The following is a 24,021-nucleotide window of genomic DNA, read 5'->3' as shown; positions in this document are numbered from 1 at the left end:
AGGGTCGGGAGAGGCAAATCATCAGGAGCAGAGGATTCAGACCAGGAGAGAGGAGAAAGGGGATAGGAGAGAGGAGAGGGGAGCTTTGGACGCTGGGAGACGTCAGGCCAGAGCAGCGTTGTACAAAGGGCCTGAGGCGCAGGAGATGGTCTGTATGCTCCGGGGGACGTTTGATCTCCAGGATATTGCAGCGGAAAACCTTGTGAAATAAACTCCTCAAGTAAATAATAGAGCTTATTTCGATTTTGTTTTACTGAAAAAACACAACTTAAAATGAAGATTTATTCTTCCAGGTACATTTATTTAATTCTAAATCACACCCTAACTCACTGTATGCTACTTTTATAAACAAAGAGTGTCTTATTTTTGAATAAAAAATATTAGCCTAAATAATTGATGTATTATAACGCTTTAAAAAGCTTTCCGTCTAATATTTTAGGTGAATAAACAAGAATGTGTTGCTCCATAGCTAATAATAATAATAATAATAATAATAATAATAATAATAATAATAATAAAGCAATTTGAGAAATGATCTTTTGCAGTGCAAAAAGCAAATTTTGAATTTATCATTAGGAATACGAAGGAAAATTATTAGAAAAGCTCACTTTTTAAATGTTTTTATTTGATTTCTGTGGTGATTAAAACTTTCAGGATTAATGTTTTTGGTTTTGTGATAAAGGCACCCCGGATGGTGAACATCCCTCTGATGTCTGAGCCTCAGACTGGAACTTATTGCTGTAATAAGAGCAAAACCTGCTTGAAACGGGTCTATGTCTCACTCAGTCTCCCTAACTGGACCACATCAATCTTCCCCAGTATAAAAACACCGATTCTCCCGGGTTAATGCGGCGCATCTGAGTGCGGAACGGCTGTTTACACGCCAGGAGACACTTTTAATGGAAGCGCACCAAAAAAGGAAGAAAAAAGAAAAACAAATGCAATTTTTGTAGAGTAATTTCAAAGATCAAGAATTCCGTGTCCTCCCTCTCCGCGGTTTTTTAGCAATCAAACTGCGTTAAATCCATTGCTCATATGGGGCTTTGAAGAACAGATATTCAAGTACCAAAAAAAAAGCAAAAAACAAAAAGCAGTTGCTGGGATTCTTCACAACCAAATTGCAACATGCGCGCCAGGAGGGGAGCTGGTTATTCTTTTTTATGCTCAGGCCTATTGCATCGCCTCACAGGTACCTGCATTCAGTCAGTTATACAAATCTAAAAGGAAAATCGATTTTCCATCTGCAGAAACTGCCGTGGAGCAAATTTTACTGTTTTTTTTTTTTTTTTTTGTGAAGGCAGCAGTGCGGCTAAACTTCCTCACTTTTTTCTTCAGAAATGCAAATACCATATGCATTCAGGAGATGCTAAAAGCATGTTGCAAACAGCGCTGTTGTTTGAGAATCATGTCCAATTTGCCCTGGCAGCTATTTCTACAAATATGGGAGGGTTTTCCTCAAATGAATACATAATAGCTCATTTAAATGCCCTCTTTGTGTTTTGATGTGGGACATAATTCTGCTTTGAGCCTGGAAAAGAAGCCTGTTTCTTGCCTAAATTTCAAATAGTTTAAAATTAGTGAACGCTATCAGTGCAGAATGATTATATTAATATCTATCAGAGACTATTAACTAGAGAAGATAAACTAACCTCACAAATGCAGATAGCTGGGTCAGACAAACCCCATTTAATAAAAGTAGGAGTAAACGCCCAAATGAGAATCTTTCCTTCTCAGCAGCAGCCACTGTGGTGTTCTTGAGGAGGGTACTTAAACCTAATTGTCTCTGTGCTTAGAGGCCATTTGTGGCTACTATAACTCAGCCATGATGCCTGCCAGTGCCAGCCCCTGCAGCTGATTGACTGTTGGGAGGAGAATTGTTAAACCTTCATGCTTGCTCAGCAAATGTCCCCTAAAGGGTAACCGTATGAGAAAGGTGGATGGAGCCACGCTGTTTCCTGATGGGCTCATTCATGTGAGGAATGGTAAATTTCTACATGCTCTTGCTGTATGTGAGGATGATGGATACCTCCTCTGGACCCACAGTGTTCAGACGGTGTAGAACATTGTTTCAGCTGAAAGGGAACTGCTGCGGTTCATTGGCAAGTAAACACCGATAAGCCTTTGTAAATCAGGTTTTGTTAGATTTTTTTTTGTTTGTTTGTTTGTTTTGTTTGGTAAATTCCCTCTAATTATCTACAACCGAACTGAGATGCTTCGATCTGTAACAGCAATGCTGAAAAGTTGGCGAAAAAAGTAATTTTGTCCGAACATTATGGGATTTTCCTGACATTTCTCTGGTGCCTTTCTCGCCAGCAGGTCCAAATGTCCCATTACACAGAGACAAATCAGCTTCATTATGGCTCCAAATAGATTGTGACCCAGGATCTGTGTTTCCCAGGTGATGTAAAAGCAGCAGGATGTGTTTAAAAAGATATCTTCAGGTTAGCCTCTCAGTGTCGAGCAGATTACCATGAAAAAAAATGAGAGTTTCACTCATAAGAACCACATCTATTATGATGAAATCCAACTTTTTATTTGTCTAAAACATTTTTTATCCATTGTAGTTACATTCTACTTTAGCTGCACTTTTGTTTTAGTGCCTATACTACCCTCTATCTAAAAGCACTTCAGACTTGCAGATAATTTAAACTCTATGGTCAAGCATAAATACAAGACCGTTATAATGGGAGCAACAAACGTCTTAAATGATGAGTGGCTGGGTAACAACGGGCAGAAGAGAGAGCCTGTGTCTTTAAGAGGCACAGATAAGGAGGTAAAAATTGGATGGGAAGATGATCCATAAATTTAAGAATGTTGTCTTTGAATATGAAATTGCAGACAAATTATGTGATTTCACTTCCGCCATTGGGAAATTTCAAAGAAACTCCACGTTACGGACAGAGCTGAATCACAGTACTGATTGGCTGCGATCATCAGACCCTCAGGCAGCACTGAATTTTAAAAACAAGCCCAATTTTACTTCAGAAATTACTGCAAGGTACACTTATAACCCTGAGAATGAGTGCTGCTGCTTTCTGCATCTATATACAGGAAAATGTATTTGGTTTCAAGCTCATATTAGATGGATTCTTTTTATTTTTTCTCAGGTGCTTCTTTTAAGGATTCCCACGGAAATTTATCCCATACCAATCCAGCATCCTCCTCTGTCACGCCAACCCTCTGTATCCTCTTTTCCTTTTAAAAAGAGAAAGAAAAAAAACATATTTACTTTAAAATTAGACATGCAATTTTTTTCTATAATACAATCTAAAAGAAAACAGAGAGTTCATTACGCAATACAAAAACACACAAGAGGAGCCATCAAAACAGCTGACTCTATATGCATCTAAACTAAACTGTCCCGAGGCAGGGGTGATTTACATTTGAGGCCCATTGTTTTTCTCCTCCTGATGCTGGTCACAATGTCCTTAAAAACATCACTGATGATCAGTTTTTTGTTCCCAAACCTTTGTGTTTGTTGTTCAGACGTGTGAGTTGATGACACAGATCACCAACCAGAACAAACGTCTCTTTGAGTCGGTGACACCTTCTTTAAACAGTCCATAAAGCACAGATGTTACATGTATTTCGACATTAAACCTACTGACACCGTTTTATGTCTTATTTCCTCTGTCCTGTAACAGTCAAGCAGAAAAAGCTGAAGTGTTTCATCTTCATCACATTGACTCGTGGGACATTTCTTAGTTTTGATAAAACAGCTCCACTGAACTACCTCTCTGACAGGGAGTTTGTTCATAGAAATCAGCCACACTGTGTCCCGAGAACGTGCAGAAATTCAGACATTTTTTACAGCTTTAGGGTGCTCTACAAGATTTGCAAATGTACATTCAAAGAGACCTCCATTTATATCTTCATTGATTAGATTGTTTATTTCTTAAGTACTTGCACTGTTCCAGTTGAAGCAACAATAGCTGTCGAAATATCCATTTTTAAAAATGTTTGAATTTGTCCCCTAAAGGGTAACCATATGAGAAAGGTTTGAATATTTGAATGTTTATACTTCTAACACAGTTCCACATCTAGCACAATCTACATCACTAAATGATGGTTTGGAAGTTAATGTAACTCAAACTTATCAGGGTCTTTGTAAAAATTGCATTAGAAGACAGCCAATATTCCTTGCCTTTGTTTACAACTAAACTCATTGATCAGTTACGTACATTTTTCCATTAGATGTCAGAATATCTCAGCACAGCAAGAAAAGAATGATAGCATGGAAGCTTAGTTGCATACACTAAAAGTTGCACATGTCTAAACCTTTCTAGCCTTGTCTCACCAACTTTGTCTTCAGACCACTCAGCCTGAGCTGTCCCTCTGACATATTCACTTCTGATCCTGTCCATTGTAGCTACTTCCAATGAAAATCTGAACATTTTTAGCTCCTTGTCTTTTTTTAGCCATGCCTTCTCCAAACCCAACCTCATAGCATCTTGTAAACCTTCCCCTCCACTCCTGCAGCTCTCCTTATGTCTTAAATCACACCTGACACTCATCTCCATCCACTCCATCCCTCCTGAACGCTCTTCTCATCTTTTGTGCATGTGCGCTGCTTCAGATGGTTGACCCCAGGTGCTTAAACTCCTTTAACACCTTTACTCCTCACAGCTTCACTGTTACACCTGTCTTCCTCTCACTGCCTGCGTCTGTGTGTTTGCTTGTCTTTACCGTTATCAGAATAGCTCTTGAACCAGTGAATGGATTTTAATGAAACTTTCAGAAAATAATCATTGGAGACACATCTACAAGTCATTAACTTTTGGACTCAACTCAATTCAAGATGGCCACTACAGGCTACTCACCTTTGAAAACACAAAAATGGCAATAACTCAATGTAATTTTTACAGATTTTCAGCTACAATTTGGTGGGATAGTAGCTGAACATCTTCCCCAGCACTCATCATCAATCATTTCTCATCATAAGATGATCTTAGTCTGAAACAGGCATGAAAAACAGCAGGCGATATGCATTCCTTAATGGAATGCTAGGCCTTTAATTCACACACGTCTTCCGTCTCGCTTCCACTAACTTTCAGTCCTCTTTTCTCCTGAGCAGACCTCCACCTCTCCAGACTCTCTTCCACCTGCTCCCTATTCTCACTACAGATCACAGTGTTGTCTGCAAACATCAGAGTATGATCACTTCTACCTGGAGTCATCTGTCAACCTGTGATCTGACAAATCAGCATCTTCATTCTACTTTATTTTTTTTTAGAGATTGTGAGTGCTGTGTCTCCCAGGCTAAAGGGAAAAAGGGTCAACCAACATGTTATCAAAGCCAGGGTATGTGATGGGGTGAATTAAGGGTCATCCCGCATATCAGTTTTTTTTTTTTGATGATTTTCACACCTACATTGCTTCAGCCAGGCTTCTTCTTTTAATGGACAGAAAGACTCATTGCTGGCACAATTTTCTGCTGACAATCCCATCGCTGATGCAGTTGCTTGTACAACAGTCTCTGAGTGTCTCCTGGTGCATTAACTACGGATTGTGAGTCAGAAGGATTAAGTTTTCCTACAGCTTATCGCTATTTGAAATGATTATGTTGTCAGCTAGAGTCTGTGACCTGAATATGAAAGACAGTCTTTTTTTTTGCTCTGGCAGGGAGTCAGTAGACTTTACTAGTGAATTATTTTATTTTATCTGCAGATGAGCCTTTTTGTTAGAGTACTTTATCAGCTGTTTGGTTAATGAAAGAGATACAAGGTACCTTTTTCTCTTGAACTTGCTTTTAGAAAGCCCTAAAGCCTACAGTTCACCTTAACAGTTGCATAATTTGCATACAGATAGGAGTTATATCCAATTATTCCTTCAGGCGGAGTGTTAATAATCTGCTTCTTGAGCAGGATGGGTTTTGGTTCAAGAGTTTCTGGCAGAAAGTGAAACAGGTGAGACTGGTGGTTTCATCTGCATTGATGGTTGAGCTCTTCCTCATCGGTGTTTTCTCCTCCCGTTGAATGGTTTTGCTCATGTTTGAGTGTGTGGACTCATTTGTCTGTAGTGTTAGCATAATAATAGCATTTTAAGGAAACATTCAGATAGCAATCACTGGATAGACAAATACAACTCAGTATCTTTTGGAATGAACCTGATTCAAGATGGCCACTACAGATTAGCAACCTTAGCAAACACAATAAAAGCTATAACTCGGACAATTTTACAGCTAATAAACTAAAGTTTGGTGTGAGGGTAGCTAAGAGTCATTTCCAACACTCATCTTGAGTGCTAACTGATTGTGCAAGATCTGTTTTTAAAACTTTACCATTAACTATTAGTGTCAGGTCTGTCTGTCTGTTAGCAAAACATCGCATGAACAACTTGATGGATTTTAATAAACTTTCAGGAACTTGATGTACTCACTTGAGTCACTCAATTCAAAATAGCCACCACAACTAATCCACATTAACTAACAAAAAATGGCTGTAACTGAGCCAATTTTCCAGATACTGAACTAAAATTCAGCTTGGTGGTAGCTGAGCGTAATCGCCAACACATACTCTGAGTACTTACAGATCATGTAAGATCTCACAATATTCTGTGAGTTTGCACATAGGACAAGATGATTTCAGTCTAAAACTCTGGCATAAAAGGCAGCAGGTCATATGCATTCCTTTTAGAAATGTTAGGCATTATTTTTTTTATTGTTATTGTTGTTGTTGCTAATATGATAAATGATTCAGAAGCCTGTTACAAGAGTAGATCCAGTACTCTATGTCAGAAGAAGCTTCTGGCTGCTGTGAACTGCAACAGATTTATAAATTACTTCTCAAACTGCACCAAACTGAGCACAAAAACACCGCAGGGATATTACATGGCCTGACCTCATGATTCTTGCTGTCTGCTTTCGCATGTCTCCATCACTGCACCAGTCTGTCATGGTTTCAAAGTGATTTCACTCCCTCAGCGGGTGTAACATACACACAATGAAGAGGATTCTCACTCTCTGCATCACCCCTTTATACAACTCTCTGATCAACATGAGCAGAACTATTTAGATCAGCAAAGAAATACCACTGTGTTTGTAGCCGCTGCCTCATTAATCATAAGTCATTTTATAATTCTTTGAATAAACTGTAATTTGTCTCATATAACTTTGTTATCATGTTTTAATGTTTACTGCAGTGTTTGTTGCAATCTCAGTTCTTTTTAAAGAGTGTCATGATAAGGGAAATGGTGCGCAGTGAATAAATTATGTAAAAATTGAGATTTTTGACTACATTATTTAGGCTGAGGTTCAGGAATATCTTTATTCTGCGAATAAGAGGCTAAAATCATCTGTCATTCACAGATGCTACAAGATACTTTGTTCTATATTGAATAAGACCAAACCTGTGCCCATCCCTCTTTTCTGGCACTTACTGTGTCAACCTTTTCTGCACACATATTGCTTTAATTTTTGCTCATGCAGTGAGGTTCAGGTTTAAACAAAGAGCTTCAACAAACCTTACATTTATCTCATATGTATCAATGACTGGCTATAGACATTCAGCTTCAACGTATAAGCAGCAGGCAAGTTAATCTGACTCCAATATTTGAACTACCGTGTAGGACAACTGTGCATTACTTTATAAATTAATATAAAAGGTTGATGAGTCAAATTTAATGTTCTCCATGACAAGCACGCTTTGAGGGCATTAAGGTTCATAGTCATGATTATTAAAAATAAAAAGGCCTCGTTTAAAGGGTTAGGGTTAGGATTATCACCCACTGCCTTCCATGACAGAGTTTTAGACTGAAATCGTCTTCTGCTGGGAAAAAAAAAATTGTAGCTGTTTTGGTCAAACCTTGGAAATAATGTCACGAGTATTTTGAAATGACTGCATGATTTCATGCTCAGAGTGTGTGTTGTGAATGATTCTCAGCTAATACCACACCAACTTTTAGCTCAATCTCTTTGTATCTCTTGGCTGAATTATGGCCGTTTTTGTGCTTTCTAAGGTCAGCTGGTTGAGATGAGAAGTTTTGCTAACAGACACATAAATTTAACTCCAATTAGTTACTGGGAAAATTTTAAACTAAGATCTTGCCCAATCCTTAATGCTCAGAATATGTGTCCGGTATCAGTCTCAGCTACTACCACACCAAATTTTAGGTCAATATCTGCTAAATTGAGTTGCAGACATTTTTGTGTTTTTTAGGTCAGTTGTCTGTGGCACCCATATTAAATCAGCTTGACCCTGAAAGGTAATCTGTTGTAGCTGTACATCCAGTGATTCCTTTCTGTAGGTTTTGTTCAAATTTGTCCTTTGGTTCATGAAATATTTTGCTAACAGGCAAGCACACAAGCACACAAACATACACACACACACACAGATGAGGAAAAACATTATCATCCTTCTTTTGCTGTTCAGTGGCAGTTAGTTCAGAGTGATATTATCTATTCATGAACTTCAGCATTTTAATGAACCTCAGAGGAAACAATTTTCTGCCTCCATTTTCACAGCACGACAAAAAAAATAAATAAATAAATAAAAAAACATCTACATTGGACTTTGTGGGGTGTACATAATGCATGCATGTGTTTCAATACTTGTTAAACTAGAGGTTGACATTTGTGTGTTTTACATCAGTAGTTTTTAATGTTATCTAGTGGTCACAGTGACCTGCAGAGCTTTTGTGTTTTATTTTTATGCTACACCACATAATTGTTATGGCGATTAAACACAATAATGTCTGCTTTAACCCTCCTGAAGCCCTTGTAGGTGAAGAGAGGAAGAGATGCCTTTGTAACTTCGGTTCAATTTAACATGAAGCCCACTGAAGGGATAAAGACAGTAGCATATTAAACCAATAAATTTCTGGGGAAATTTTGAACTTTTGAACTCGCTTTTCTTAGCCAAAGATGGTATACACAGTATTATAAACCAAATGCCTTTGTCTTCTCTTGTTGTAGGGAATTGAAGCCAGTAGGGTGGGGTTTTTGTGCGCTGCCATGTTGTACTTTTGGAGTCTGTGCAAATCGGATGTGGGGCTTTAAGTCGTGCCTACTGTTCAAAAAAACAATCATGGTGTTACATGACCATTCTTTTAAACACAAAATAACTGGTTACAGCTAAACCTGTAAGAAAAAGAGTCAATGCCTGAAAAAAAAGAATAAAGAAATATATATATATATTATACTACCAAGGGCAATGCTCCATTTTGTTTACTTGTACTGGAACTTTGGTCCCATCCAGTTTCAACTTCCAGGTTCCCATCAGAGGTCTAGATATATCCAGTTCAAAATCTAAGTTGACAAAATGCAAATGTTTTAATGTATGGACTGTATAAGAAGTGTAAAAAAAACAGAAATTAAAGGTGCTGCCAGCTAGTTAGCACCAACCCATGTTGTAATTATCAAACAATCCAGATTTTGGGTTGTTCTTTTTAACTCAACTTTTCAATAGCACTTAATCAACAAAATAGTTTTATTACCCAAATTTTTGGGTAGAAACTTAACGCTGTTTGCTGGGTCGAATTATAACTCAGTGCTGCTGAGTTAAAACTAGTCAGGGTTGGCTTGGTCCAAAGTGGACCCAGTGCTGCGTTACAAACTGAGTTATTTTTAATCTAGCAGTTCTTAGTGTTTATTTAAATTAAAACCAATTTTAAAAAATGTCAAATTAGTAAATTATAATTTGCTTAAACATCAAATTAAACTTTAGAGATAAGAAAGCATAAAAAGTTAACTGTTGACATAAATGCTCATGAAGTGTGTTACAGTGCATTCCTAATCCTCGGTTTAATTTTAATTAAAATATTTAGTTTGCAGTTGTTACTTAAAATGTATAGTTAATGCAGTTCAAATTTGTCCATTCTTGCAAATACATTTACTCCCTAAAATTCTTGATTGAGATTTAAATAATCTTCATGGGTCTCATTTAATGCTGTTCAAAAATCCATTTTTACAGGGAAGTGCACTGTTTCATGCTTTTACTGCTTTTCTATTCCCCTCATGAAACATAGTCGATGAATTTTAGTTTCATTCTATAGATTACCCAAAACGCTTGTTTAGAAATTTAGTTTTTAAACCTACCAAAAAAAAAGGTCATAATACAAATATATGAAAATAAAGTAACTTTTCCTGAAGAGTAATTTACTCTGCTTGGCTTTGTTCCGCCCCAGCTCGTGTCGTCACGCTGCGAGCAGCCAATCAGGCGGACGGGGGCGGGGCTTCTCGGAGCCAGGAGTCGGACAGCTCAGCGGCGACGCAGCGCCACAACAAGAGCGGCTTTTGGGCTTTGTTTTGTGGATGTCACTGAGCTCCGTCGCCTCCTCCAGAAATGTGGCCGGATATAAGGACATTACTACTTTTCCATTTGTTTTTCCTGAGGCTTCCGGTCCTGGAAGGTCAGAACTGTGTTTTTTTTACGTGTCTCTGTGTGTGTTTTTCCTGCGTTAAAGCGTTTTTGGTCTAACATTTGAACGGCGCTGTGTGATGAGGAGCTCCCGGTACTTACTAGCGCGTGCACCTGATAGCTAGGATGGAAGCAGACAGAAATGGGTGACTTTTCCCAGTTATTCTCTCTCTCTCAGAGATAAGGCTTATTTCAGCCTAGCAGTGTGTTGGTTTGGTCTTTTTTAACGCTTTGCTGTGTTTAGGACGCCACAGCTATGTCAGTCATGTGTTTCCCCGGCTGTGAGCATCCGTAACCTGCATTAGAGGTAGTAGCCAAGACTGAACCTTCGCCTACTCCTTTTAAAGACCCGAGTGAAGCAACGGGCCTCCTTTTATTTCTGTAATATCCTGACAAAGCACGAAAACAGGGACAATGACGCTTCCAGCGCATCATCCAATTGACCCGAGTGGAGGCTGCATATCAATTAGGCATTCATTTGCAAATGACAGTTCAAGAAGCGCTTATTGCTCCATATCCATACCCCTGTGCCTCTCATCCGTCTGGACTCTGATCTCCCCTTCTCTGTTTTATGTGGTCTTTTCCTCCAGCCACCGATGAGTGCGAGGATGGACAGTTTCAGTGCAACAACAAAAGGTGTATTCCGACCATCTGGAGGTGCGACGACGACGACGACTGCTCAGACAACAGCGACGAAGAGAACTGCCGTAAGTGTTGCAATGGAGGTGGCAGTGGGGGCAAATTACACCCGTGTTTCGGTGTTAACACACGTGAGAGATGAGCTGCGGTGACTGAAGTGTGGCACACATTTCACAGGATGTTTGGAACAAGAAGGAGAAATGTCAAAAAAGAGACGATCAGATCACTTCAAACACCCTTAATCCCTCCTTCTCAATGCTTTAGATTTTCCTACAGCTTACCTTACTGTTTCCCATCTTAAGCTGTATGTAACAGGATAATTTGCAATAACATAGGGAAACTCACAATACTGCTATTTTAATCAAAAACAGTTCCATTTGTTCAAGGTTTTTTTTTGTACATTTTGAAGTGGGGTTATGCGTAAAAGTTATGATTATCTTACCTATTGTAGATAGCTTTTGGAATGATCTTAGTTTGAGGAAAATAAAGTTTAAGGACATGAAGACTGACGAGCCAACACCGAAGTGGATTGCTGTCGTCTTCAAACGGTTCCAGTCTGAAAGATTTCATAGCTCATCATTCGAACACTGTTTTCCAAACCTTTTTTCATAACAGTCAAAATTGCCATTCGAGGGTGTTTATGTAGAATTATGTAGTTACAGCAGCAGCCAACTTTAGTGTTTTTGCTGCAGCCTGGGCTCATTTACAGCAGAAATTTTGTAATATTTCTGCCAAAATAAACGTGGGATGCTACATTGGTGACAATGTAAAGGTTGAAGGAATAATCTTTGCATGACTCATAATGAAATGTGGACGACTGAATTCATTTTAAGAGAGCAGTGATCTGCTTTGATAGTGGGTTTGCACAGACAAGCCATCCTTAGCTCATTAGTACAATCCAAGCTGATCCACTTCTAAAGCCAATTTTGCTCCGTCTTCAAAATTGCGTAGCTCATTAACAAAAATCTCTTTCCCCAAACGGAAGTCGTTTAAAGAGCTGCAACAGTTAAGATTATTTATTGTTCATAACATTTCCACAAAAAAAACCCCAAAAAGAAAACAATTCAAAATTGCTGGGACATCTCTTTAAGAAGCTTGCTAGATTAATCTCATCTTGAAGCCATGCTTTCATCCAGAGTTCATTAGAGCTGTGCTGTTTGATTGAGATTAGAACATTCATTGATGTTTCTGTATCTTATTAACAGCTGATAACCTTCAAACACATAACACATCATCTCTCGCTCCCAGTCATAACATAGTAGTATTATGAAGAAGGATTTGCTATTCCCACTGCATTAGAACTTTTCTTTTTTATTTGCTCGGTATCCATAATGCACCCTTATTTCTAGAAGGGTAGAAAAGCTAGGAGATTTTACATAGACCTCAGTGAAATCATGCCTGACGAGAGGATGTGTGTTTGCCTCAGGCTTAGAGTGTGTGCTGGTGATTTCATCCCTTTAAAAAAAAAAAAGCCAGCTAAATAGGTGTGTTTTCTTGAAATTAGAGTTGGTTGACTGGAACTCTTTTCTCAATCATCTTTAAAGAAAAAGCTTGTCCAGGTGACACACAGACAGACAGCGTGCTGCATCTTGTACTGAGCAGAACGCTCCAACATGTGTCATATGGACGTGTTGTTTTGTGCACAAGCAGGAAAATTACAGGTTTTTTTTTCTTTTGGACTGGGAGCCATTGGCCTATTTTTTGAAGAAAGCTTGTGCTGAAATCAGTGAAGTTGTGCCAGAGCTGTGCTCGCTTGCTGTGCAGCTATCTTCTTTTGTGTCTGGGTTAATTGTGGCTCCGGAGGAATTTCTGCACCTCCCCTTTGGAGCGTGCACGCGCTAGGCTTTCTTTTTTCTCCTCATACCTATATCTGTTTGTGCTCGTTTCTGCTCCTGCGTCTCCAAAACTCCCACACACTCAGACCTGTCATGCTGTATACAACCACGCTTTGGCTCCTATGGACGTCTGGAGGTGTTGCCATTGGATTCCTGCGTGTGTGTCCTCAGGCATGCAAATGAAAGCAGGTCATTTGGAGCATCTTTGCTTCTAAAACATTCATGTGTCACTGCTTCTCGTGCACAAAAAAACAAAGCCTGATTGTTTGTAGAAAACCATTACTTCCCTGGGCTTTATAGCATCTCTTTTTCTTTTATGAATCAAACAGAAAATTGTTTGCAAGGTTTTATGACCACTGGTGTGTTTGTCATCAAGAGGAGCTTCTGACACATTTAGGGTTTGAGTAAAAATCACTCCCTAAAGCTTTTTAACTTCGATGAGTCTAGCCACCATTTGATGACTGTGACAGTCAAGCAATACAGTGCATTATATTAGAGACTGGCCTTCACTCTGTGTCCATTTCCTCTCCATGCGTGGGTTGCTGCATCCACGTGGGCAGGCAGACTCAGAGTCTCAGCAAAGAAAAATCCATTTCTGAGTTGGTGTCCTTGCAGACGTAGACTGTTAATAAGCTAAGGATGTTACGTTTGCTCTTGCATTCTGTGAATTTCTTGCAGGTTTTGTTTTGTGTTCTACCAATGAAGAGCTCTTCAGCCCCCTTTCCTGTACATACACCAATTAGATGTAGGATTTCCACAACCTGCTTAATTTTAAGCCCTCAAACGACAATGACCCCTCTAGACCTCTGAAGGTCAAGCCGTCGATAGGAGATCCTTTAAGACCTGAAAGTTTTAAGTTGTTTCGCACATCCTGCAGACATTAAAGCCCATTTAGGTCTGGAGAATTTGAAGTCATAATCACCACCTTAATCGTGTTTGTCCCTCTAACCAACCTGACTTGTTCCTACAGTGTGACACGGCCCATTATCCTGCAGAAAAAGTCCGAAAGCCATCAGGGGATATCATTTCTACAGTGGGGTAGAGCTGGTCAGCAACAACGTTTGTGCTGATACATGTCGAAGTAACATCTAAGTGACTGGCAGGGCCCCCATCACACTGTCCCCACCAGCCTGTCTTCTTCCTGTAATCCATCCTGGTGCCATGTTGTCCTCACACGGGGTTACATGCAGCTGACTATTCATGTAATGTGAAAGCAAATGTAATTTATCGGATCAGGCTACGTTCTTTCATTGCTGCATGATGCAGCTCTGCCATAGCAGGCACTTTTGATGGTGGATGACGGCCCTCCAGGCCGATCGGCCTCAGCTTGTGGTTGTTTGTTTTTTGTTCCCTTTCAGGAAACCATTTTTGACAGAAACCAGAAGCATGGAGATGACAGGTAAACTCATCTCTGCCACAGCTGTGACTCAAGCAGACAGGAAAAATCTATAGCGGTGTTGTGTTTTAAACTCCTGTAAGAAGTCTATTTAATATATATACATTTATAACTGTTATTTCAAATGCAAATTTATAAACATTTACATCATCAGACGTTTTGCAGACGTTATTTGCAAGCACAAATAGTAGCAACAGTTAGCTGTAGTGCCGTCTGTGCAGACTGAGGCATTTTCTGCAGGAGCATCATAATATTTTCGTTTACATCTTAGTGCTGCGTTCATTGAAAATGAGTGGAAATAAAGATACCTATGTTTTTGTTTGGAACAAGAACAAAGAGTTACAATTCAAGAGATCTCGCTCTTGGACTGTGCCATTTTAACAACTCAATTATTCAATTACATTGCTCCTCATTGTTGTCAATTTCCAGTGGAAAAATGCGGATGTGTGAACAGGGTCTGCCATTACCGACCACTTTAGAGCATCATCAGTTTGTGTGTTGGACAGCACAACAGGTCGGCCTGCCCAAATTAGTTTTTTCTTGTCATTGTCAACAAATCAGCTTCAAAGACATCCTGATGTGTATTTACTATCCCCTGGCTAGAGTGTGCTTCCATTATAACAACATAATGTTTTTCTCTTCATTTGCACCTAGTTGTAATGTTGTAATGGCCGGTTACACACAGTTTGTTCACTACAGAGCAGTTGTGGTTTCGTTAGGTAGATAGATTAGTTTTCTAAGCTCATGTTTTAGTCCTTCTTATGTTGTCAATAAATTATTCTCCAGCACAATGTGAAGCCACAGAACCCAATGAGTGAGTGTGCTCAGCAGACCGTGGTCGTGAAATATGCTGACAGGATGAAACCTTTGGTGCAGCCCTTTATTTCTCATTCCTGTATCACCTAATTTCTGACCTGACTGGAGCTGGTAGCCGAACCACGGGACAAGCGTTACGCTCTTAAAACGCTGATAGTTCCTGCTCTGGTGGTATAGCAGCGATGCACCTCCATCCTCCACCCTGTTTCCCTTGACCCCATCCCCCACTAGTGATACCACCAGACTGTGTTCCCATCTCTTCATCGCCCCACCATCCCCCATCATCTGAACGCTTTTCCCCACTGACCAGTCGCTCATGTTCGCCCCCATACATTCGTACATGTATAATTCCACTCATGAGCATGCCAGGAAGCAAGCATGGGCCATATCCATGATTATGGGATCCATAAGTAAATCCGAATGAATTAATTCAAAGAGCTTTCCATTTCTGTGAGAAGGAAATTGAGTGTAATGTATTTTCCCTCTGTTTACCTAACTGTTCCAGTAAGGATGGGATTCAAAGCCACTCTGCCTCTTTCCTTTTTCAGAGCTGAAAAGCTGCAAAAGATTCCTCCTTTGAATTCTTGAAGTCAGATTTGTGCCAACTCTTTGACACGGAGGCGCCGTCTAATCCTCCTCCTGATTACAGAAGCATATCACCCACTTTCCATCTATCTGTCTTACCTTCAAAGTCCAGAATGTCCGCTTGACTTTCTTCTCATCCCTGGATGTGATAATGATCGACATGATCCCGCATTCATGAATTTAACATTCATACCTGCTGGGAGGCACTTCACTTCTCCACGCAGAGCTCAAAGTCTTCCCTCTGTTTTCCTGCAGTGTGCAGAGTCAGCACCAAACTGTGCCTCCTTTCCTTTTCTTTTCTTTTCTTAAACTTTTTTTGTTTGCACTCAGGTGACTTTTGAAGCTAAGTTCATTAAAACAATCCTCTTGTTGACATTGTTTGGTTTTTAAGCCACAGCCTCTCAGTTGATGCATCCACCTCTGCTACACTTGAAGCCACTGGTCTGAAAACACATTTATTACTTATTTGTTTAATTTAATATTGCTTCCAACTGCAGCAATCAGTGTTCTGACTTTATTCCCTATCTTTAGGTTTTGCTTTAAAGCGCTTCAAGCATTTCCCTCAGTTTAAGGAACGTGACTGCACAGCAGTCATTCATTTGTTGCTTATGTTTTGCATTTTACACTTTAACCTTTTCCTAATTAAAAAAACAAATGGAGGAAAAATAACATTTTCTTGGTTTTATCTTTTTAATATTGCTGTCGTAAATCACTGCAACCTTTTACCTCCTGCGGCACTCATTTCTTTTTTAAAACAACAGATTGTTTTAAAATTAAATAATAAATCCACAAAGAAAATCACTGATACATTAAGACTTTGATTCTATTAACGGTGAGTTTTGGAGCACTGGTAGCTATGTGCCCTTTCTTTTGAAATAATGTATTTGAGCTATGCAGACTTCATCCTATCAGTGCAGTTCACGGCACCTTTTTTGCAAAATAATGCCTTCTGATTATAGAAGAGGGTGTAGTTTTGAGTAGTGAAATCTACAAACTCGATTGAAAAAAAGCAATTAAAAGACGTTACTGAGGATGCCAAGTAATGACGAGTTTAAGGCTTTATTTAGTTTCATTCTTCTTTCACATTTTAAAAGAATATTTGGACCATTTTGAAGTGGGGTTTCATAAAAACCTAGCATTTCCTAAAGGAATGCACATCACCCGCCATATATCACACCAAAATTTTAAACAAACATTATCTTTCCAGGTTAAACTCTGACAAAGTTGTAACCATTTTTGGTAAAATCCTGAAACTGACGTAACACAGAATCTCACGCCATATCTTGAAATCTCATGTGACCTGTTACCACTCAGCGTAGGTGTTGTAGATGACTCTCAACTACCACCACAACAGATTTTACCTCAATGTTTGTAAAAGTGGCCGAGTTAAAGCCATTTCTGCGGGCGTTTTTTTAAAGTTTGATCCGCCGTGGCAGGCGTCTCGGATCAGGTTGGCTCCAGAAGTTAATCAGTTGAAGATGTATATCCAATGATTACTTTTTGAGAATTTAGGTTTTAAAATCCATCCAGTAGCTGATTAAATATTTTGCCAGCTGTCAAACAAACACACACACACACACACACCAACACACATACACACACACACACCAACACACACACCAACACACACACACACACACACACCAACACACACACCAACACACACACACACACACACACACCAACACACACACAGACATGCACACACACAGATGCAGTTATATGATTGCCCATAATTATATTTTAACACTTGTAGATATGTTCTTGATTGGCCTTAATTTATAAAAACTGTTTGTTTCAGCCAGTGGCCTAGTGGTAGAGTGTCCGCCCTGAAACTGGGAGGTCGTGGATTCAATCCCCGGCTGGGTCATACCAAAGACTGTAAAAATGGGCCACCCATTGCCACCCTGCTTGACACTCAGCATTAAGGGTTGCGGGTATTCAAACTTTTATATTATAGTCAACTTTGTATTCATTACACAGTACACAATCACAGTTATTTTGTTCAAAATACTATGACAATCCTGCCAGAAGTGCCCTAAGCCACACCAGATGTGCTACAACTTGCTGCTACTACGGCTATAGACACAGAATTATCTGTAAAATAAAACATGTAATGTGAAATTGATGGTGGTGTAAGTGTTTATTAAACAGCATTTGCATCCCTGCTGCCTCTGAGCCCCATGAAGCCACCTCTTAAAACCACCTGATTGAGATAACCTAACATTCATAATATCTACCATAAATAAGTTCATTTATAATAATGGTATCATTCTTGTTGCTGTTGTTGTTAACGTTATTTAGTTCATCACGAGGTCTAAATTGCTCCTGTCTGAGTTTTTTAGGAGTTCAGACAGGACAGGCATAAAATATTTTGGATTTATACTTCAGTGCAAAAAAAATAAAATAAAAATGTCCATTTAAATTAGGGATAACTGTTTTGTTTTGGCGTCCATTTTCTGTGATGATTTGGGGTTGTAGTTGTATGCGAGCAGAAAAATAGAAGCACAGGTCCTGTGTGCTGTACTGGTTTCAGGATAAAGAACCTGTTGTGTTTGTTTATTACAGAGTTAAAAACAAGTCTTGGGATATGCGGATGTGTCTTCTCATACAGTGTCTGTGTTTTTTCTCAACTGTTTTCATAATGTTTTGACAGCAGAGAAAAGTTGTCAGAATGTTGATGTAGTCCCCCCCGCTACCCCAGGAAGTTGACTTGATAGAGAGTGAGAGAAGAAGTTATTTCACCCCGCTGGGTGTGTTGTGGAGGTTGTTTGTGTTCCTGTCAAATTCTCTGCATAATCTGCTGTTAACAACTGTTCATCTCTTTTATCTCTCCACACAGTGACGCATGTTTTCCATTTGGCCAGTTAATGTTCTGTCATTTTATTTTAGCCTCATGGCTCTGTAGAGCTTTTTTATCTATGCTCTGATAAAACCTAATTTTAGACAGAAAATTTAGCAATTCCAAAACTTGGATCGATTGAAACAGACAGAATTTCTGTTGTTTGTGTCTTTTTATCTTTTTCGTTTGACCAAGAAACTGAAAATCTGCTGCTGCTGAGAAACTACGGAGTTGGTAAACACTTTGCACTTTATCAAGGAGATAAGAACTTAAGGGATATTGCTGTGATTTTGCACATTTTCCCTTGTGTACAGAGGGTAGCGTCAGCTTTTAATCAATATTTCTTCTTTTCTCGTTCTGATTGTGGGTGAAGAAGTGTTTTTTACACAAAACTGACTGGAGCATTACATTTCCTGGTACAGCCCGAGGACGGTGATGCCTTTGGGACTGATTTTTCAGTCTTACAGTGCTGTGAAAAAATTGATAGGGTAATGGCTTCTTGGGAATCCCTTTATTGGTACAAAAATGCTTTTTTATGGCTTTCAAACTGCGGTATTGTTGGCATTTTTGTGTATGCAAAAAGAAAAGATTTTTTCCTAGAGATATGTTGCTGGTAACAAAGTACCTGAAGATACAATTTAAATCTGGTTCTTTGCTAAGTTGTCTGTTATGTAGTAAGCACTGGTTCATCCTTTGAATACAGGTGTTGCTTTTATGCTTCCTATAATTCTTACGTCTGTTTAGTGGCTTAACAAAAAAAATAATAAACTCAGACATTGTTTGGACACATGGAGTGGAAAAAATACTGCAACAGAACTAGTTGTCTGCAGTTTTTAGTGGTTCCAGGTCAACCACACCTTTGCAGATTTGGTCATCTCATTCTCATACTTTTGAAAAGAAACCTTCTGCCACAGGTCTCTTGGTACCCACCTCTGCCTCCTGCGTACCAACTTTAGTCTGCTTCATACAGAGGACAGAAGGAATATAAAATTTCAGTCCTTTTCAAATCATGACAAATTTAATATATTTGCCTGAAAATAAAAGTAGGTCAGGTTGTGCTGTTTCTGTGTTTCAAACAAGCATCTGCTTCGGTACACCTGCAATGTTGAGAGTAAGCGCCTGACATGTGCGTATTTCATGCACCGTGACGGAGCCATTAAGCAAAATAATTGGAGCTGGCTCCTGTGCAAGGTTGGTCACAAAGATACTTGCAGTGTGTTCAAAGTTGTATGCACAAGGATGTGTTCATATGATAAGTTTATGGGTGCAAAATGGTAACAGTTTGGCAGTAGTTGATACAAAATATCAGCCACGTTGGACAAAAATGGTAATAGCTTGGTCCGAAATGGCAGCTGCTGGTTACAAAGAGGAGGTACAGTTTGGCAGAATTGACCCTCAACCTCACAAAGCACTTTGGTGACCCCATGGCTTTGAGTTAATACTTGTGTGTGTTGTGCATTGTAGAGGACAAAAGTCTCTTTTATATTTTACGTTAAAGTCAGAAATCTTTCGTCCAGATCTGGATATTCCAAAACCAGACTTGTCAAGCAACTTTACAAATTAGTGACAAATGTTCCAAAAGTATATACAATCACTGCAAAAGAAAAAAAACAATTGTTGTTAATACTAGTATATCAGTAACCGAGTATTACAAAGGTTAAAGAAGAAAGGCAAAGATACATACCATAAACATATCTCTCTGCCAGACTGCTAAATGTTTTATGTATTGACAACGTGACACTGATTGGATATTTTTGCCTAGGTTTCACTGTTGTGCCAGCTTCCCGTTGCCACCGTCTAACAGCTTCGCCGTGGCCCTAGTAACGTCTCATCAGCATGTGTACATGTGTTCATCTGTGGCTGTTTGTTTCCCAGCTTGCCGGCCCACTCCTATGTGCATGCATGTCTCCGAGCCCGCTTGCCCTAAGTGATCATTAAGAAGTCTGCAGCTCCAATTCAGCTATTATCTCAGATTAGTGTGTGTGGGGACACACAAAGTTCCAGAGAAAGGAGGAAGGATTAATGTGTCGGGTAAAAAGCATCACTCAGCCTCTTGCCCACATCTGCTGTAGATTACCCCCCCCCCCCTCCCCCATATGCACTTGACGTTTTACTGCTCAACACCTACAAGAGAAAATGGTTTGCATTTCAGAGGATAAAATGCAGATAATTTTCCCAGGACAGACTCCATAGACAAAACAATATTTGTTTTTAAACCTTTGAACTCAAGGTTCTCGTTTCAGACTTGATATTAAGATTTTATGTTGCAATTTGAATCAATCTTAAGAGTTCAAATGACATTTCTGAGTTGATCAAACCTACTTTCTTTATGTATTACGTATACATATGCAGTGTTTTATTTACTTTTAACTTACCCCGGGCAGCTGTGCTTAGTTGTTAGTGTTTTAGGAAGTATCAAGTGTGAACATTAGACAGTCTGTCATTGGTTGGAATGATTTTGTTCTTTTAAATGCTCATAGCGGAGCTGCTTTGTCAAGATATCATATAATTTACTTACCTGAATTAATGATAAATAATAGATAGTAGATAATGATAGCTTAAACCATATGAAAATGGTTTAGCAGTGTCAGTAACATGATAAAAACTTACTTGTTAATCTGCTACAAGCCACAGGTAGAAAGTGCCTTTCATCCTCAGTTTATGAAAAAAAAAATAATGCAAAAACTGAATCACTAGAAAGGATGTTGGCACACACTTTTTTCTTAGAGCTGCAGTCCTTCACAACTTGTGACTCATTTTGGAGGAAAAGGCCACTCGATGTGACTCAAAAGGCGAACTTGTGAATTCGTGTCGACAGCTCTGGGGATGCTGGGATCAGCCGAGTGTGAATGTGTCTCACTTTATTTTGATTTATTTTATTTTTTTATGTGGATGAGTGCACACACTCATCTGAGAACTACAGAAGACATTATTGGTGTCTGAAGTCAAGTTAGAGTAACAGAGAGCAGGACCCATGTTAGTGAAGTGGAATGATGAGCAAATGGTTCTGACACAACAACAAAAGAGCTCAGTTGCTTCTTTTTATTGATGATTCAGTGTAGCTGGATGATTTATGAGTGTCACCTCCACTCACAGGGACATCATTTACCCCTTCTTGTCCGACTATGGAGTGACTCGTTACATCACCACCATTAGAGTGTTGAAACTTTGCTTACAACCTGTCTCTGCCTTCAGATCATTGCACCAGCCCACATTCCTGCACCGGCAGTGCAACCATTAGACCACTGTGAAATGAACTCATGTCAAAACAGTTGTACCTAAAGGCTTCATAACAAGCTGTGCCCCTCAAATTTATGTAGTTCATCCAAACTTTTGTGAGTTTTCCGTCATGAAGCTGGAACAGATACTGTCAGTCGGCGAGGAAAGCAATAATTACACCGCAAAGTTGCTTTAGAAAGGACAAGAAAATACAAAAGACATGTAGGAACGTTACAGGTATGGCCAGGGTTGTGACAAGGTTTCCAAAAACTTCCACTCTGAGTCCTGAATTCGAAAAAGTTTGGAGTCAGAGAAAACAGTTGTGTTGTTGTGTACACGAACGGCCTAAGAAAGTTCCTACTAAAGCAGACACAACAACCAGTCCTCAAACAGCCACAGTACTGCCAGTGTGAAAACAAAACAAAAGAACAGGCAAACTACTTGAATTGTTTATGAGGACTGAAAATGGCCCCTTATAAACACTTTTTGTAAAGAATAAGTTATTACATCCGTCTACACAAAATTCTCCTTCATTCTATAGTTGTTAAAGTATTATGCTCACCCTATGAAATCCCACATGGCCGTCTGGTTGGCTACAAAGCACCTAAGTGACAAAAACGGAACCATCCACCATACAGTAGTTCTGGTTCTCAGGAGAAGAGCAGTTGTTTGTCAATTAAAAGGTCAGTGGTTCAGAGGGTGTTTGCCTTTGACTCTGATGCACTCATAGGAGTATGATTATGTGTTGGATGGAGACTGACTGAAAACTGTGAAGTAAATGTGGGTTATTTACTATTTATCCATACCAAAATGTGTGTGTGTGTGTGTGGGAAACCAGGCACCCAATATTTTGTACATGCTCACAGGTAAAAATGATGACAGTAGCATCATTCACTCTGCAAGCGAGAGAGGCAGCTGTGTCACGACACAACATCGGGGGGGAATTTGTGGTTCAGCATTTTGCTAAAAGAAGCCTCAGCATGTAAGGTAAAGAAGAATCAGTGGCTTTTCAATTAGTGTACGACTGATCTGCGCCTTAGATGAAGCGAACCTTTCCTTTCAAAGAACATTTTATGATTAGTTTCGTCCACAAAAGTGAAATTTATGGACTAAACCTGTGTGAAATAAAGACTTAACAGTGCCAACCATTTGTTTAACTCAAACAATGGTGCCACCTAAGAATGAGCCTTTAACAAGAATACTCTTTTTATGTAAGAAGCCTTGATAACATGCAGACAGGGACTAATAGGTTCTTTACAAAACCTGCCTAATTCTGGTTGTAGTCGAGCCAATCAAACTGCTACAACACAGACGCATTATGCATCCGTTTCTGCTGCGTGAGAAGCCTTACAAAGAAAACATGACACTTTTTGTCTGCAGGAGTACAAAGTAAAAGATTCTGATTCAAGTCAATACAGAGCTTTGCTTGCAGATGTTTTTAAATCTTCTGCAGACAAAAACAATTATTTTCAACAATACATTCTCTCTCAAATAAAAGATGAAATTTGAAGAGAACCTCACCTCCTTTTGAATGTGATATACTCTGAATCCTTCAAGCAAATAAAATGTGCATTGTTTATGAATCAAATGATGGACAGGCGGTTGACTCGACCTGCTTTGTGGCATAGTGCAAAACCAATCAGCTTATCTTGAATGTGAAGGGGACAATTGTTTTAGGAAAGCAATATTTTCACAATCTAAAATCTCATGCACGTGCAGTCTGTTCTGTTCAACGGCGATCCGCGCGCATGTGGTCACTTATTTACTTTAGAAACTAAACTAATGCACAGATAAATATAAAATACAACACATCTTCTAAAAACTACACTGATTAAAATAAAAATAAAAAATTTCATGCTAAGATCATCTTATGTTGGGAAATAACCGAGTTGGAGCTTTTTTGGTTAAATCTTGAGAATAACGTTACGCACAACCTCATATATCAACGTCTTGCACGATCTGTTAGCGCTCAAAGTATGTTTTGGTAATAAGTTTCAGCTATCATCACATCATATTTTAGCTCAATTTCTGTAAAAGTTAAAGCCCTTTTTCGTTTTGCGAAGGTCAATAATAAAGATAATAAAGTAGGTTTTGTTAGAGGCTTTTCTAGCTTTGCTGTTATTAGGAGCTGAACAGGAGGTCATTCCTGCCCACAGCAGTACCACGTTTCTACAATGTTCTTAAGGTTTCATTTTAATTGTGTGAATGCTATTAAGCATTCACACCATTGTTTTCCTGTTTCTCTTTCTTATCTATTATTCTTCTTTCACTATTCCGTACGTTTTTCGGCATCTAACTCGTTCCGCAATTTTTCAGCTATTTCAACCATTCATA

At 39.1% G+C, this 24,021-nt stretch overlaps 1 protein-coding gene across 3 annotated transcripts in view; it reads left to right on the top strand.

Annotated features, from left to right (window-relative positions):
* The first annotated feature begins 10,194 nt into the window (after positions 1-10,194).
* LOC108238316 (low-density lipoprotein receptor-related protein 8) overlaps positions 10,195-24,021 on the top strand; it is a 129,697-nt gene continuing 115,870 nt past the window's right edge. For 2 of the 3 annotated variants that reach the window (XM_017420317.3, XM_017420318.3), the window contains exons 1-2: positions 10,195-10,347; positions 10,946-11,062. In XM_017420317.3, the coding sequence (XP_017275806.1) occupies positions 10,281-10,347; positions 10,946-11,062 (184 nt within the window). In that variant the 5' untranslated portion in view covers positions 10,195-10,280. The remainder of the gene's footprint in view (positions 10,348-10,945; positions 11,063-24,021) is intronic. The other variant, XM_017420316.3, reaches the window with a different exon arrangement.

The sequence above is a fragment of the Kryptolebias marmoratus genome, linkage group LG20 (genome assembly GCF_001649575.2).
Source record: "Kryptolebias marmoratus isolate JLee-2015 linkage group LG20, ASM164957v2, whole genome shotgun sequence".
In the NCBI taxonomy this organism is placed as follows: domain Eukaryota; kingdom Metazoa; phylum Chordata; class Actinopteri; order Cyprinodontiformes; family Rivulidae; genus Kryptolebias; species Kryptolebias marmoratus.
The sequence above is the reverse complement of the archived record's forward strand: the minus strand, read 5'-3'. Positions and strand labels throughout refer to the sequence as shown.